This window comes from Aythya fuligula, chromosome 4, assembly GCF_009819795.1.
Source record: "Aythya fuligula isolate bAytFul2 chromosome 4, bAytFul2.pri, whole genome shotgun sequence".
NCBI classification, from domain to species: Eukaryota; Metazoa; Chordata; class Aves; order Anseriformes; family Anatidae; genus Aythya; species Aythya fuligula.
Window position 1 is genome coordinate 44,751,840 of NC_045562.1, and position 15,739 is coordinate 44,767,578.

At 52.9% G+C, this 15,739-nt stretch overlaps 2 protein-coding genes across 2 annotated transcripts; both read left to right on the forward strand.

Annotated features, from left to right (window-relative positions):
• Nucleotides 1-787: 787 nt before the first annotated feature.
• On the forward strand, nt 788-6,083 carry HPSE (heparanase). The gene is made up of 12 exons (XM_032187031.1): nt 788-963; nt 1,831-1,976; nt 2,593-2,718; nt 2,816-2,989; nt 3,070-3,241; nt 3,373-3,420; nt 3,933-4,026; nt 4,298-4,404; nt 4,484-4,598; nt 4,859-4,977; nt 5,109-5,255; nt 5,903-6,083. The coding sequence occupies exons 1-12, from the start codon at nt 788-790 to the stop codon at nt 6,060-6,062; spliced, it is 1,584 nt and encodes a 527-aa protein (XP_032042922.1). The 3' UTR covers nt 6,063-6,083.
• Nucleotides 6,084-8,261: 2,178 nt separating this feature from the next.
• Nucleotides 8,262-15,043, forward strand: COQ2 (coenzyme Q2, polyprenyltransferase). The gene is made up of 7 exons (XM_032186311.1): nt 8,262-8,535; nt 8,704-8,870; nt 9,808-9,929; nt 10,121-10,206; nt 10,949-11,082; nt 11,500-11,688; nt 14,507-15,043. Exons 1-7 carry the CDS (start codon nt 8,262-8,264, stop codon nt 14,660-14,662), a joined length of 1,128 nt encoding a protein of 375 aa, XP_032042202.1. The 3' UTR covers nt 14,663-15,043.
• Nucleotides 15,044-15,739: the final 696 nt, after the last annotated feature.

Genomic DNA, 15,739 nt, shown 5'->3' on the forward strand with positions numbered 1-15,739 from the left:
CCTTCTGCATTCCCTTTGTGCGTACATACACGAGTGGAGGTGAGAGCCACACCAGCCCCATGGCAGGGCTGGCACGGAGCTGCTGTGAGCAGCAAGGAAGGGCGTAGGGCATGTCCTGGCTCACAGTGAAGTGCTCTGCCTGAACTTCCATGCGTGGCAAGTGCCTCTGTACCCACCTCCCTTAATTTCCAAGATTTAACAATGCGCATAACGCATATGTGGTGTGAGAAGTGTCCAAATCAGTGACAGAGCTTGCTGCTGAATCCTTGTGTAGTTGCACTTAGTATAGCTGTACTTAACAACCTATAGCTGCAGCTGTAGGATTTTGTACCCGCTCTATGCCCTCCGTGGATTGCACCCAAACCGCCTGAAACACCAGCCCTATCCCTACGTGGTGAGAAACACAGAGTGGCCCTGAAGCCTTGTCCTCGCGGCGGGGCCGGGCATCTGCTGCAACCCCAAGGTGCGGGGACTGATCCTCCAGCAGGAGCCGGCACTGTGACCCGACCCAGTGGCCAAGGCACGTCCCGGGCGGCATACCCCGAAATTGGTAGCGTTGCTGTGGCTGTGTTAGCGAGAGAGGAGTGTCGTGGGTGTTTCCGCCCTGGCCAAGCCGTGGGCGTGTTTATGAAAGCGCTGATGCGGGCTGGTTGCTCTTGTGCTGCTGGCAGCTCGCTTCACATCGTGGAAAACCAAAAGCAGGCGTCTGGGCTGTGTGCAGCCGTGTCCCAGCGCACGGCCGAGCTCCGGAACGGGGGAGCGCAGGAGGAAGAGGAGGGCGAGGAGGATGCTGGTGCCGCCACCACCGCTGCTGCTGCTGCTGCTGGCTGTGCCGCTGCGGCAGGCAGCAGAGCTGCGGCTGGGGCTGCGGGGCAGCCCCCGTGGGACGGTGAGCCCAGCCTTCCTCTCCCTCACCCTGGACGCCAGCCTGGCCCGCGAGCCGCGCTTCATCACCTTGCTCAGGTGAGCCCCGGCAGGGGCTGGGCACGAGCTGCTCGTGGGGGCGATGGTGGCAGGAGGTGATGGTGGCAGGAGGTGATGGTGGCAGGGGGGAGCGAGGAGGAGCAAGGCTGTGGCTGCTGCGTGCAGACAGCTCCATGGGATAGAAGCGATCTGAGCCTTCCAGCAGCTTCACAAACATCCGGCAGAGCATCACTGCAACACGTGCCGAGGAGGCTTTGTCAGCTGCCTTTTTTTTTCCACCTTAGAAACTCCTGGAGCAGTTCAGGACTGCCAAGTGATGCCTACTCCTTCAGCTCCAACTCTGCCTTTTCTTCCCTCCTCTCACTGCTTTTTTTTCATGCTCTCTTCCCTTTGATTCAACTTCTTGTTTTCTTTTTGGAAGCTATTTCATTTCTTCCCTTCTCGTCCTCTCCCCAGTCCCATTTTTCAGCTCTGCCTTATTCCCCCAGAGCAGGAAGGCACCCCCAGCTTTATCTGAACGCAGCTCTGGATGCCGTCTTGGCCGCGGCGGTGCCGCCCAGGGAGCAGGAAGTACTTGGTGGCCCCTTATCTGCTGGGTGTCCCCGCAGGGTGAGATAAGGCTGCTGCCAGCCCAGACAGCTCTGCCCTGCGTGGCTCCTCTGGCATGGGCGGTGCTGGAGCCGTACGTCCCATGCAGCTTTTGTTTCACTTGAACACTGGTTCTGGTACAAAACCCATTCATTTGGTGGTTGCTCAAGGGAATAGGGGGTGATGGGGCACAGCCAGCTTGAGGTCCGCTTTCCGATGGGCCAGACATCCCTCTGGGTGCTGGCGATGCTTCGCCTCCGTGTGGGGGCCACCCACACTGATAGCTTCTCAGTTAGCTTCTCGCTGCCCTGTCCACAGCAACCCCAAGCTGCGCACCCTGGCCAGAGGGCTCTCCCCAGGATTCCTGAGGTTCGGTGGCACCAGCACGGATTTCCTCATCTTCGATCCCCACAAGGATTCGACTTTGGAAGAGGAAATCCTCTCAGGACTCCAGGCTGAGGAAGGTAAGGGCTGGATGGGATGCGAGGCTGATTTCCACAGCCTGTGCGGGCTCCACCTCTTGGCATTGCTGCACCTTGGGCTCCTGTCTTCCGCTTGCCCTGCGCCTCATCCCTTCTTCACCTGCCAGGGTACAGCATGGGCTCGGAGGACACAAAATGCCTCTGCTGACTCGTGCTGGCGTCACCCCGGAGCCAGGCGAAGCAGTCAGCAGAGGAAGCAGCTCCGTATCTCCCGAGCACAGGACAGCTGCCAGCCCCGCTGCTTCTGGGGTTTCCACAGGGCGTTCTGGCAGAAATAGCTTGGGGTGCAGCCACCACGAAGCATGGCGCGGTCTTTATTCCTATCCATCGCCTTAAATTGGGCATAATATATGTATTTTGTATAGCTACAGTACATATATATATATGTAATACATATAGATAGACAGAGAGCCACCTTTTTCTACACGGTTGATGTACCAATGGTGGAGGCAGAGGCGTGTTGTGCAGACATGGATGCCCGCTGTTCAACCCCAACAAACCACTGCTGTTTCTGTGTGCTGGGCAAGGCTCTTCGCACCTTTTGCCCTCACCATGAAGGCGATGGCTTTGTTGCTCCCATCCTTCTCCTGCCCTGCAGGTGCCTGTGGAGCACAGCCTGGCTTTGCTGCGGTGCAGGAGCTGCTGCTCGCCCAGTGGCCCAGCCAGGAGAAGTTGCTCCTCACAGAGCATTCCCAGAAGAAGCACAAAAACACCACCATTACAGGTAAGGATTGACGGATTCACGCAGCGGGGCTCGTAACCGGGGGGGTGCAGGTCTCCGTGGTGAAAGGGTGGTGGCTGCCTGTGCCTCCTCCCCGCAGGGCACACGCTGGACATCCTCCATGGCTTCGCCAACTGCTCGGGCTTCCACCTGGTGTTCGGGCTCAACGCCCTGCTGCGGCGGCACGGCCGGGAGTGGGACAGCTCCAACGCCGGGCAGCTGCTGGGCTACTGCGCCCGGCGCGGCTACAACCTCTCCTGGGAGCTGGGCAACGGTGAGTGTGGCCACAAGCACTCCTTGGGCACGGCCGGGCCCTGAAGCCAGCCCGGGTGCTGATGGGCGCGTCCTCACCAGAGCCCAACAGCTTCAAGAAGAAGTCCGGCATCTACATCGACGGCTTCCAGCTGGGCCGGGATTTCATCCACCTGCGCCGGCTGCTGAGCCAGCACCCCCTGTACCGGCACGCCAAGCTCTACGGCCCTGACGTGGGGCAGCCCCGCAAGCACACCCAGCACCTGCTCAGGAGGTAGGGGGCACCCACTCACAACCCATAGTATAAGAGCCCATGCAGAAGTCACTGTGAGGGCAGGTGGTTATGGCCAGCCACCAGTACCAGCTATAACCCTCTTTTCTGCCCCAAACCCACCGGGGCTGCAGCTTCCTGAAATCCGGAGGGAAGGTGATCGACTCCGTCACCTGGCACCAGTAAGTACCCTCAGCTGCCGCTGCCACTCTGCTTGTTGTCTTTTTTTTTTTTTAAATAAAGCAGCAACCTGCACGTATGAATGGGACCGGCCGGCAGGTCCCGGGTGTCTCTGCAAGCTGCTGTGCAGTGTTTGAGGGAGTGCATTTCGGTGCGCAGACCCCAGAGCCGTGCCGGGGTTTGCAGCGTGGGTGGAGCAGCAGGGAATGCAGTGCGTGCAAGGTCATCCTGCTGCTAACCATGTTTTACTGATAAAAAGAGAAGTGGGACGGGGAAAAGTGACAGCACGGCAGCTTTGCTTCTCCATTCGGCAGGCGGAGCTGGCTCACAGCTCTCCCCCTCTCACAGAAAGTTCCTGCTGGCGTACGTCGCGTGTCAGCAGCTTCAAAGCGTGCTCCCAGTCTGCCGGGCACGCCACGGGGCAGCGTCACGTGTGGCTGGGGCGTGTGCTGAGAGCAGGTCCCGGTGTTTGTATTTCCCCTTTGTTTCAGCTGCCTTTTTCCCCCCCCTGCAGTTACTATGTGAACGGACGAAGCGCCACGAGGGAGGATTTCTTGAGCCCCGCAGTGCTGGACACCTTTGCCACAGCTGTGCGCAATGTCCTGGAGGTGCCCGCTCCTCTTACATCCTTCCCATCTTTGGCTTCCAGGGGCCGTGCACAGAAACTGCACTAACGTACCCAGATCCTCAGAGATCTGCTGCTGCTGTCAGCGCCGAGCAGAAACGCTGCTTCTAGCGAGAGCAACAGCAGCTGCAGCGAGCACAAGCAGGCACTCGGCCAAAGGGCAGCGGCGACCAGCTCAGCAGCCCAAACCTGATCTTTTTCACCTTTTACACCTTTTTCACCTTCTTCTCCTCCTTCCCCACGACACCATGCAGATCGTGGCCGTGACGGTGCCTGGCAAGAAGGTTTGGCTGGGCGAGACCAGCTCGGCGTATGGCGGGGGAGCCCCCCAGCTCTCCAACACCTACCTGGCCGGCTTCATGTGAGTGGTGGCGGGGCACCCACGAGGGCTGCTGCTGCTGCGCCAGCCTCCGGTGCCACCTGTGCCTGGTTTCTGGCAGGTGGCTGGACAAGCTGGGGCTGGCGGCCCGGCAGGGGATCGACGTGGTGATGAGGCAGGTTTTCTTCGGGGCCGGCAGCTATCACCTGGTGGACGCCAACTTCGAGCCCTTGCCGGTGCGTAGACGGTGAGGTGTGCACTGTAAATGTGATCAGGGGAGAAACAAGCAGCTTGCAGCCCAAAGTGATAGGAGCTAGGATGATAAATTATACCAGGAGTGACAGCCAAGGCAATGTGAAAAGCTTGGTAAAGAAAAAAAAAGAATGTGAGGGGAAAACACTGCTGGAAAAAGGGATGCTGGATGGAGAGGTGTGTGTGCGTGGTGTGTGTGCGTGGTGCAGGGCAGTGGGTGCCGATTTCTGTCCTGTTCCCGCAGGACTACTGGCTGTCACTGCTCTACAAGAGGCTGGTGGGCACCAGAGTGCTGGAGGTCAGCGTGGCGGGAGCAGACGCACGGCGCCTGCGGGTCTACCTGCACTGCACCAACCCCCAGCAGTAAGGACGGGTGAAATTGCCCCAAAACGGCATCCCAGGCCAGCGGCAAAGGGAAAACGTGCAGGTGCGTGTGGTTGCTCCAAAAGCTCTCCATCCTCTGACGGCCGCTGTGCTTGCCTCTCACCCTACAGCCCCAAGTACCAGGAAGGGGACGTGACGCTGTTCGCCTTGAACCTCTACAACGTGAGCCAGAGCCTGCAGCTCCCCAGGCAGTTGTGGAGCAAGCAGGTGGACCAGTACCTCCTGCTGCCCCACGGCAAGGAGAGCATCCTGTCCAGGTGAGCGGGCATCCTCCCTCGTGGCACAGGCCGAGCAGAGTGCAGGTGGGCTCTGAAACCTCCCCTTGTTTGGTGGGCAGGTGAAAACACATCAAAATGATGACACTAAAAGCAGTGTTAACTTTTCTTCCCCCAAGCTGTGACTTGCCTTATGTCAGGTCTCCTAAATCAGGCTCGCTAGGACGAGCTGGCAGTCCCCTGGTGTCAGTCCCCTGCTGCCCCTTAGCACACCAGCAGGTGCTCTGCTTTCCCAGCCGCCTGCTGCTGGGGCCTGGCAGGGAATCGGGTTGGCGGCGGGGGTCTTGGTGGCTTCTTGTGGAGCTGGCAGTGAGCCCTCAGCACAGGACCTGCTCTGTGGGCACAGGAGACAGCTCAGCAGCTGCCGGCAAGGAAAAGCAGCTTGGATTGGCTCTTTTCAACGCCTGCTCTGCTGTCACCCTTGCGATGGGAACAGGGAACGTTTAATTCCCTTGCTTGTGTGGGGGCTGCGAGCCACCCCTCCCGGAGGGAGCACGGCAGGCACGGTGTGGGAAGCAGAGTTTGCTCCTGGGCTCTTTGTCGCGTGGCTCCGGGCACCTCGGCTTGCATCCAGAGCCGGGGGTGCCGCTGGCGAGCCTGGCTGCAACGTTGCCTGGGTGCCTCGGCAGGAGGGTGCAGCTGAACGGCCGCCTGCTGCAGATGGTGGACAAGGAGACGCTGCCCACGCTCCACGAGGCCGCCCTGGCTCCCGGCAGCGCGCTTGGCCTGCCCGCCTTCTCCTACGGCTTCTACGTGATCAGAAGGGCCAAGGCAATCGCCTGCATCTGAGTGCGCCGGGGCACGGGACCTGTCGGGATGCTCAGTGCGGGGCCACACGTTTTCCCTCGGCTGGGAGGCCGCAGTCACAAGATGGAGCTGTGGCCCCACGTTCTCCAAAGCCTTCGCTTTGCTTTGTTCGCTCGCACACAGCGAGGTTTTGCTCAACGTCCTCAGCACCCTGCGAACCTGAGAGCTCAGCAGGCTGGAAACACACGCACTGTACTTCCCTTCTGAAGCTCGAAAAGGACGCGACCAGCTCCACGGGGTTTCAGAGTAAGGGGTTGGCTTGTGTCTCACGAGAAAGCTGCGCGCCTCCCAGCAGACGGGTGTGCTCTGGGAGGCGTGATTAAAAGTGCGCCATAAAAAGGTGATATTTAACCAGTTTGTGAAGGGAGTGTTTGCCTGTGCAGCGTGTGCGTGTTGTGTGAAGGCTTAGCCACCAGGAAGTGATACACAGCAAAAATATGAATGGGAACGGCTGGGCTTGCGTGCACTGTCTACGTTCGAAATGAGAGCATGGAGCACAAAACAAGGGGGAAAGTCTCACGCTGTCAGTATCCAGTTGTTAACGTACTGTTGTTACTGCTGCAGAAGCTACAATTTAGAAACAGAAGTTGATGGTTGCCTGGTAGCTTCTTTTTAAAACTTTCTAACAGGTTTGTTTCAATGCTCCTTACTTTTATATCTGAAGATTTTGAATAAACTCAATTTATATCAGCTTTTTGCAGTTCTCTGTTTTGTTTTGTTTAAGGTTACTGATACCACAAAACTCCCCACGTCTTTTGGTTGCAAATCAGCTGCTGCTTAGGCACCTTTCACCACACACATCCAAGTAAATAAAAATGTCAGAGATCCTGCCCAGCTGGGCTTTGCTGTAAGCCAGTTCCTGGAAGGTGGAGCCAGCTGAGTCATGTGAAAACAAGGAAACAGGCAAGCGCCTGAGAGTGAGGGGGGGTTTGGCTGTCAGCTCAGTCGTGAGGGAAGACAGCAGTGGGGCCTCATCGTCCTTTGGTGACTTCTTTAATGTTTGAAATGCTTTATCCCTTAGATTTGCCTTTGTTGGTCTGCTTGTTTTCTGGTGAGGGGCCAGGGCACTTTATAATGAATATAAGCCCATTGAATAAAGTCTTATTTTCTAACTCGCTGTCTCAAGTTCCATAAAAGTACCCTGCAGGTGCCTTGGGATTTGCTGCCTGTTTTAGAGGACATGAGCAGAAACTGTGAAATTTACACATAGGAGCATAGCCTGTTTGCACAGGATAGGGTTGGGTATATGATAGGGCTGTTCTCCAATGCAGCCCAACAGCGCTAAAGGTCATTTCCTGACCACACCACTTTGCCCTGTGCCAGCCCCAGCACAACCCCAAACCAGCAGAGGGGTGTTTTGGGGACGAAGGGGTTGCTGTGAGGGGTGGTGCAGGCTCAGACTGGACCCTTGTCTCTTGGTGACTTTCCCCAAGGTGACAAGGAGTGCACCGGGCTTCCTGTGGATGTGGCATTCCTGGGAAGCTTTGTGCTGTCCTGGATCCTTGATGCCGTGCTGATGCACCTCTGGCACTGCTCTGGATTTGAATGAAGCCTGTGGTGACTGACCTCATCATGGTCATACAGTCCTTTGGAAATGTATTTACTGCCGTGGAGTACTACTTGTTGGAAGGGTGAATGGAAAAGGGTGAAAATCACTTATACTGGTTTTCTACTTCCTCTTGGTAGTCAACAATTCAGGGAACTACCATGGGTTTTGTGCCTGTGTCAGTCCTGAAAACCAAAGGAAGCGCAGCATGTGGCAGCAGTGACGTGTCACACCGCCTTCCAAGAAAACTTCAGGCGTAATTCTGGGAAGCTTTTATCGCAGATACTCCACCACGCAGCACCAGCTTTTTATGGCTCCGTCCAAAGCTCCCGTGGCAGTTTCGGCATTCACTCTGATAAGGCGACGGAAGAAGCGGCGTGCACAAGGTCGCAGCGGCAGCGGCCTGTTACGAAACGCTGCAGAAGCCCTTTACGAAACCACGGGCACCTGTCGCAGGCAGCCTGGGGGCACATCCTGTGGCAGAGGACAGCGGACAGCCTCCCAGTGAGGCGCAGCCTCTAACGATTCAGGGCACGGTTGCTCTTTGCAGGCGCTGTTACCGTTATAACCGTTAGAGCCGTTAACGGCCGTTAGCCCCCCCACAACATGGCGGCGGCGGGGGGAGCGCACTGCGCATGCGCGGCCCCTCCGGAAGCGCTTCCGCCGGCGGCAAGATGGCGGCGCTGCTGTGGCGGCTCGGCCGGGCCCCGTGCCGCCTGCGCGCCGCCCGCACGGCCCTGCCGGCCGCCGCCGCCGCCGTTTGGCCGCCGCCCTTCCGCCCCGCCGCCGCCGCTGCCGTTCCTCCGGACCCACGGCGGCCGCTGAGCTTCTCGGCGGCCGAGCTGGTGCGCGCCGCGCCCGGGCGGCTGCAGCCCTACCTGCGCCTCATGCGCCTGCACCAGCCCGCCGGTGAGGGGCGGGGCGAGGGGCGGGGCGGGGGGGGGGGGGGCGGGGCGGTAACCATGGCGACACGTTGGCCAATGGGGTGATGCCGCGGTTGCCGTGGCGACGCGCTGGCCAATGGGGCGAGGCCGCGGTTGCCATGGCGACGCAGCATCCTCGGCGCTCGGCACGCAGGGACGTGGCTGCTGTACCTGCCCTGCACGTGGAGCATCGCGCTGGCCGCGCCGCCGGGGTCCCTGCCGCACTGGCCGACGCTGGCCCTCTTCGGCGCCGGGGCCGTGCTCATGCGTGGGGCCGGCTGCACCATCAACGACATGTGGGACCGCGACTACGACAAGAAGGTGGGCAGCCGCGCGGGGCCGATGTGGTGCTCGAGGAGGGGAGGTGCTGCGTGTTGTGTTGTGCACAGGGGGTGCGCTCTGATCTGCTCGCACAGATCAGATCTGATCAGGCAGGGCTGGTTTTCTCCAGCTTGAGACATTCCTGCCTGTCACCACCCAAAACACCCGCAAATCCTTTGTCTACGTTTCCTCCCCGGATAGTTAAAATCATTTTTATATAAGTCTTCTTAACAAGCCAGCTGGTGGCTAGGGCAGGAGCAGGACGTTTGGTTGTGCTGCTGGTTGCAGTTTGGGGGTGGTTTTTGACAATACTAGGTATTTGGTAATACTTTTATTTTTATTTTCAATTAAAATGGAAGATGCCATGTCAGGTAACGGTGTGCAGTAGAGTTGGTCACTGAAATGCTTTCTGCGACCAACTCTACTGCACATCATTAATTAAGAGTGTATTTAAACTGCATAAGGCATATTTGAAGTTTAGCTTAAATTATTTAGTAGTAGGGGGAGAACATACTCAGGGAGTATACTTAAGTTGACATTATTAAAGCATGTGCAGAATCCTTTATACACTTTTAGTATTCTATAAAACGCTGGTGTCCAAACCTCCCCAAACAGACTTTAAACCACGTCTAAATGCATTTTTTTTCCTTTTGTTATTGTGGGATGGGTTTTTTTATTTGTTTGTTCAGATTATGGTCACCTTCAGCAAGTAACTCATCACTGATTTAGGTTTAAAGTATTTTCCAGTATTTGTTCCTTCTTTCAGTTGGCTTTGCATGATTTCTCTACTCCTGACAGATATCCTAAACTCCACTGCATCCCACCTAGGGTTAAAATAATTGTCCTGTTGCATGCCAGTGGTGTGACTTGAACTTTTAGGATACATTTGAATGTGTTAGGTTGCACTTTGTGTTAACGCTGTTCCTTCCATGTTCAGGTTGCAAGGACAGCAAGCAGACCCCTGGCAGCTGGAGAAATCTCCACTTTTCAGTCCTTCGTTTTTCTCGGGGGACAGCTCAGCCTGGCTCTCTGTGTGCTTCTGTGTCTGAACTACTACAGGTGACGTACACGTTATCTTCTGTTTCTTAGAATTGCATTCCTGGTCCAGAGGTAAGCACAAAGATTTTGAACAGCAAACATGCTGGGGGCAGAGGAGTTTTAGCCATGGAAGCCAAGTAGTTTGGTGCTATTTACCAGCTCTTTAGACCTGTGATCTTTAGAGCAGCAAACAAATCTGGTACTTCTTACAGTATCGTTCTGGGAGCAGCCTCCTTGACTCTTGTGGTCTCCTACCCTCTGATGAAGAGAATCACGTATTGGCCACAGTTAGTTTTGGGTGAGTTGGAAATCTTTTTTGTTTTCTTCTTCTTCTGATCTAGCTTTTGGGAAGTTTCACGTACCGGTTAGTAACTGAACTTCAGCAGTCTGGTTTTATGTAGGTTTATATTAAAATAACAATACTGTGCAGGCAATATTCTGCCATGCCAGAAGCTTCTTAAACAGTAGTTTAACAAAATTAAGCGGGAGCTGGGTTGTAATGTTTTCGTTCATAAACAATCTCTTTTGTTGTAGTGTCGAGAGAGAGAATCAATGCTTGTAGCTTGAGAGTTGGCCGTATTTTAAGAGTTGTCTCAAAATCTGACTTAACTCTTGGCCTTCCCACTCCAACTGTCTTCAACCTTATCAGCCAGAACTGCCTTTTCCAGTGTGGAAGCTCCACGGTTGGCTGCTGTGAGCTCTTTTGCAGTCAGCTGCACCGACATCAGAGCATTTTAACTTCAGACACATTGTTGGAGTGCACTGCAATAGTTCTGTGCGAATGCTTCCTTAGGATAGTGGATAAACCATATTTAAATGGGGGAAAAATGTGTGGCACTGTGCATTTCTCCTTATATCTCCAGGGTATTTAATGTCAAATTTCTTGGGATTTGTTACCTGACTGAAACTCCGTGCTAGGAAATAGAGATTGTAGCAGATGTAACATACGCTTGAAGAAATGATACCGAGTTCTGTACATGTAATTTAGACTGGTCCTGGCATGTTGTTAACTATCTTTGTTCCACTCTCTCTGTTTTTAGGACTTACTTTTAACTGGGGAGCCCTTCTTGGGTGGTCTGCCATCCGAGGGTCCTGCGACTGGTCCGTGTGTTTGCCCTTGTACCTGGCTGGAGTCATGTGGACGCTGGTATACGACACCATCTACGCGCACCAGGTAGAGCAGCAGCGGGAAGCTTTACAGACCTGTGTATGTTTGCTTGCTTAATTTACAGCTTTGGTCTTGAGCAGCACTAACGTGCAGGTGAGCACCATGGAGCATCCACCCTTGGACCTTTCATTGCTCTGTAAAGACTTCATATATCGGGCAGAGGGCCGCAAGTGAAATGTGTTTTGTGTGCCCATGCGTCCGTGCTGTGTCAATAACTGCACAGCTGGTGTTAACTATTAGCTGCCAGCACAGCTCTGAGGACCAGCCTTTTAATTTATAGTTTAACCCAGGGACCTGCAAATACACTTAACTGAGGTTCCTGCTAACAACTGTGGGAAACCTGAGATGGGCCCCCCATTTTACTTTCCTTACCAAGTAACGGTTGGATTGCAGATCTTCTGCTAATTGTTCCTTTCCTTCTAGGACAAGAGGGATGACGTCCTTATCGGCGTGAAGTCCACAGCGCTACAGTTCAAGGAAGACACAAAGCGGTGGCTCAGTGGCTTCAGCATGGCAATGCTTGTGGGCTTGTGCGTGGCGGGGATGAACTGTAACCAGACCTTCCCTTACTACTCAGCCGTGGCTGCCGTGGGCGCTCACCTGGCACACCAGGTTTGATGGATTCATTTATATTTTCTCCACGTGGAAATTCTTGATAAGAAATCATAGTGCTTTTCATCCCCTGGCTGAAAATTCTCCCAGTACACTGGGAAAAAAAAGAAAGAATCCTGTATGTTTTTTTAAAGATCATTTAAAGGCTTCTGACAAAGGCTTGCTTCTCCCAAGCACCTTTTGCAGAGCTCTTTTGAGGAGACCTCTGGTGGTCCACAGGCTGTAGCGTTCAGTCTGTTTCTAACCCAAAGAACTGCCTTGCCTTTAGCTGTAATCTCAAGGCAAATATTTTCTTCCTGCTTCTGATAGCAGCTGCAGCTAGATCCACCTCCATACCAAGCACAATTTTGCAGTTTTTGCTGTTCTGACACAACTCCAGCTGTGTCTGGTGCACATGATGTGAGACTGCAGTCTGTGTGTTATGATTGTTCGCTGAATTTATGGGATGAAGTGGTCTGCTGTATCAAACACACTTACACTTGACAGAGATGTTGTTTTTTTGGTGCGTGGCATACTGTACAATAGCTACATGAAAATGAGCGTTGTCTGTTGCATCTCCCAGAGAGAGTTAATTTACCACAGGGTAATTACATTGTGCTGTGAGCTCTGGAGCTTCAGACTGGGTTCCAGCAGTGTAACAAAGGTTTCTGTGGCTTTCTCACTACCCTCTGTTGCAGATGGTAATGTTGTGACTTCATGATAGTTGATGGTTCTAATTCACAATTGCTTTTGTAGCAGAAAGCAGCCCCGTTCAGTGTTGTACTTGTGCAAGCTTACAGATTTGAATGCATATCAGGAAAAATAAAGAAAATGAGCTTTGCCCGTAAAGGGAGCAGAGAGGATTTTGTTACCCAAATGACTGCGTTCAGTCTGGTGGTGACGGTTAGTCTATGGGAGGAGTAATTGCTGGCCTTCGTAAGGCAGTGATAGCACTGCGAGCAGTAAAACCATCAGCAGTCTGAGGAGTTAAATGTGGGATTAACATGTAACCTGCCATGCAAGGGACAGCCTGATGGGTGTTTTACAGCCCCTCACATCTGAGCAGCACTTTAACGAGGGAGCTCCCACAGCTCGTAGACACTAAACATTAATCATGCCTGCAGGTTATAACATCTTCGCGGCGCTGTGCTCTGCTACTTGTCAGCCACTGCTTTTCACAGGGTTTGGTCTTGGAAATCTGTGGAGGACAGTGTGCTACGTTCCATTGACATCTGGAATTGCCAGAGTGGCCTTGCATGGCAGTTTTGGCACAAATGGAAATCATTGTCCTGCAGAGAGGATTTTTCTCGGTGAGGAGGCAGAATGTGAGGGGCAAGGAGTCACAGAATCACAGAATTTCTAGGTTGGAAGAGACCTCAAGATCACCGAGTCCAACCTCTGACCTAACACTAACCAGTCCTCCCCTAAACCATATCACTAAGTTCTACATCTAAACATCTTTTCAAGACCTTCAGGGATGGTGACTCCACCACTTCCCTGGGCAGCCCATTCCAATGCCTCACAACCCTTTCGGTAAAGAAATTCTTCCTCATACCCAACCTAAGCCTCCCGTGGCGCAACTTCAGTGTGTGACGATTCTCTAGATTCCCCAAGTTGTAAGAGCAGCCCTGTTCCATATACCACAGAGCAGCTTCTCCTTGAGTGTATGTTTTAATATTACTTCTGCCTAGGCATTTGCAGGCTTATCTTCATGTTCAAGACATCAGAGATCTGCTGACCGACTGAGTTTAGAAAGTTGAATAAGCCGTGTAAGGTGCCCCTTCCTCAATTTAACTAGTTTGTGCCTGAGGCAGAGAGGAATTTGGGTCATGAAGATGTCCAGTTCCTGTACTGCTGAAGAAGTTCCTGAACAGAAAACTAAGCTGCCTTACATGCTTCATGTCCGTGAAGGTACATCTCATGGCTCAGCTGCTGTTGGGTTTCACTCATCCATTTAGAGTTTTCACTTCCGTATGCCTGACGGGCAGGCAGGCTTTTAAGGGTGTGAAAAAAAACATCGTGTTTTAGAGGTTTGCAGGCCAGGTTTCAGATAGTTTAATCAGAACCCAGCCCCCTTATCTCTGTACAAGTGCAAACAGCAGAGGAATGTGTTTCCTAGGGAAGCTTTAATTTCTTTCAGTTCAAAGCATTCTCTTTCAACATCTTGAGGGGATGAACGGCAGGGTCAGAGTTTCTGGGAGGTGTCTCTCTCTGCCCTTGCACTGTGTGCTGTTGGTGCCTCGAGCTGTGAGTCGTGGTGGCTGCTCGCAGGTGTCGGGGTTCCTCTTTGCAGGGCAGATGCAGCTATGCGGCCAGCAGCACCTGGGCAGGACAGGGCAGCCTCTTGCTCTGCTGCTTTCCCTCCCCTGCCTTGTTTTCGGGGAAGCACGGGCGGTGTTAGTAGCAGACAAATGAAAGGTGCAGGCTGGTACTGGATTTTTTTTTTATTGAAGTTCCTGTTGACGAGTTAGCTGCCTTTCTGCCGAGGAAGGTCTCCAAAAGACTTTTTACACATTCAGACATTTTTACAGCTTTTATTACCCAACTGCACCCAGGAGTGTTTAGATTGTTCATACTGTGATTCACCGAGAGGTTCCAGGAATCAGGTCCATGCCCAGTCCTTTGCTCTTCTACCTCACGTTGAATAAATCTGTCAGGTAAACACGGTCATGAACCATCCATTGCAGCTACAGGGTATTCCGTTTCTTCAGGAGCTAACAATAGGTTTAGAACCTGAAGGTTTTGAAATTACAGCCCTTCTCACGTCTTCTTGAGATGTGTCAAGTATTTCCGTGTCCATAAATAGTAATACTGGAATGTTTATACTGTGCTTTTGCAGATTTACACTTTGGACATAGACAAGCCTGAAGACTGCTGGAAGAAATTTGCATCGAATCGTACTGTAGGAGTTCTGCTCTTCGTAGGGATTGTGCTTGGAAATCTCTGTAAAAGACAAGAGTCGAAAACTGTACAAGAGCCTTTAGAAAGCAGGTAGTCGAAATTGTTAATGATTCCAATGTTTTAGTCCGGCTCAAATGAATATGCTCCAAGAGGGGAAGACACTTTTAACGTGACTCTTTGTAGTTTATCCTATTTATTTATAAAAGTTGGTGAAAATGTTCTTTTTTTTCTTAAAAAAAAAAAAAAAAGCCAAGCAAATCATGTTTTTGACTGTCTTACAATGTAAGCTGGGATTACTCATGAATGAAGCAAGTGAAGCTCCTCTGGTGGTCCTATGTAGTACAAGGAAACTCCTGACTGGCTCTCAAGAAGCGAGTCCGGCATTTTATACAGAGCAAGACAGATGTCTCTTAGTGACAGGACTTGGGAAAATGTAAAAAGATTTCAGCATGTAAATAAAATTTGGTTGTACATGTTTGGCGTTGTGAGTTATTGCATGAAGAAGTTGCAGTTGGGGTTGGGGCTTGTTGTGTGAAGTAACTGTGATAGCGGCTTTTACCCTGAGATGTCTGGATGCGGCCTGGTCTCCATCCATGAGGTCCAGAATATGAACAAGTCGATGGAAAAGTTTTTAAGACCCCCTTTTGTTCTTGGTCTGACTGCTGGCACTGGTTCTTCCTCATGAGCAGGCTGCTGCAGAGCGGCCCATGGAGACCGAGGTGAGCTCCTTTATCAGGAACAATCTGCATGCATACTGCCAGCTTAACAAACCAGCACATTCCAGAACTGATGCCAAGTGTCTGCATGCTGGTGGTTGACTCTAAGGTAGGAACTCATCTTGCCAAGTGAATCTCATTTCCTCCTTCTAATTCTAACCCTTTAGCCTTCTGCTTCTTCTTTCTATTTCAGCTGATACAGGAGTAACTGGTTTGTTAGGAGGAGGACTGTAAGCAGTAACAATAGCAACTGCAGGCTAATTACAGATCTCTGTACCTTTCCCTGCCCTCTACCATTTTATGCTTGGTTGGTTATGCAATGTCTGCTGGTTACGCTTTTCCTTGCCTCCTGGTGTCCTCCGCTTTGTGGGATTATTTGCTGTGGGGGGAGTGACAGGCACGCCTGTTCCCAGAAAACAAAACTCAGCCGAGACCCAGAGAGGGGAGCTGCTCTA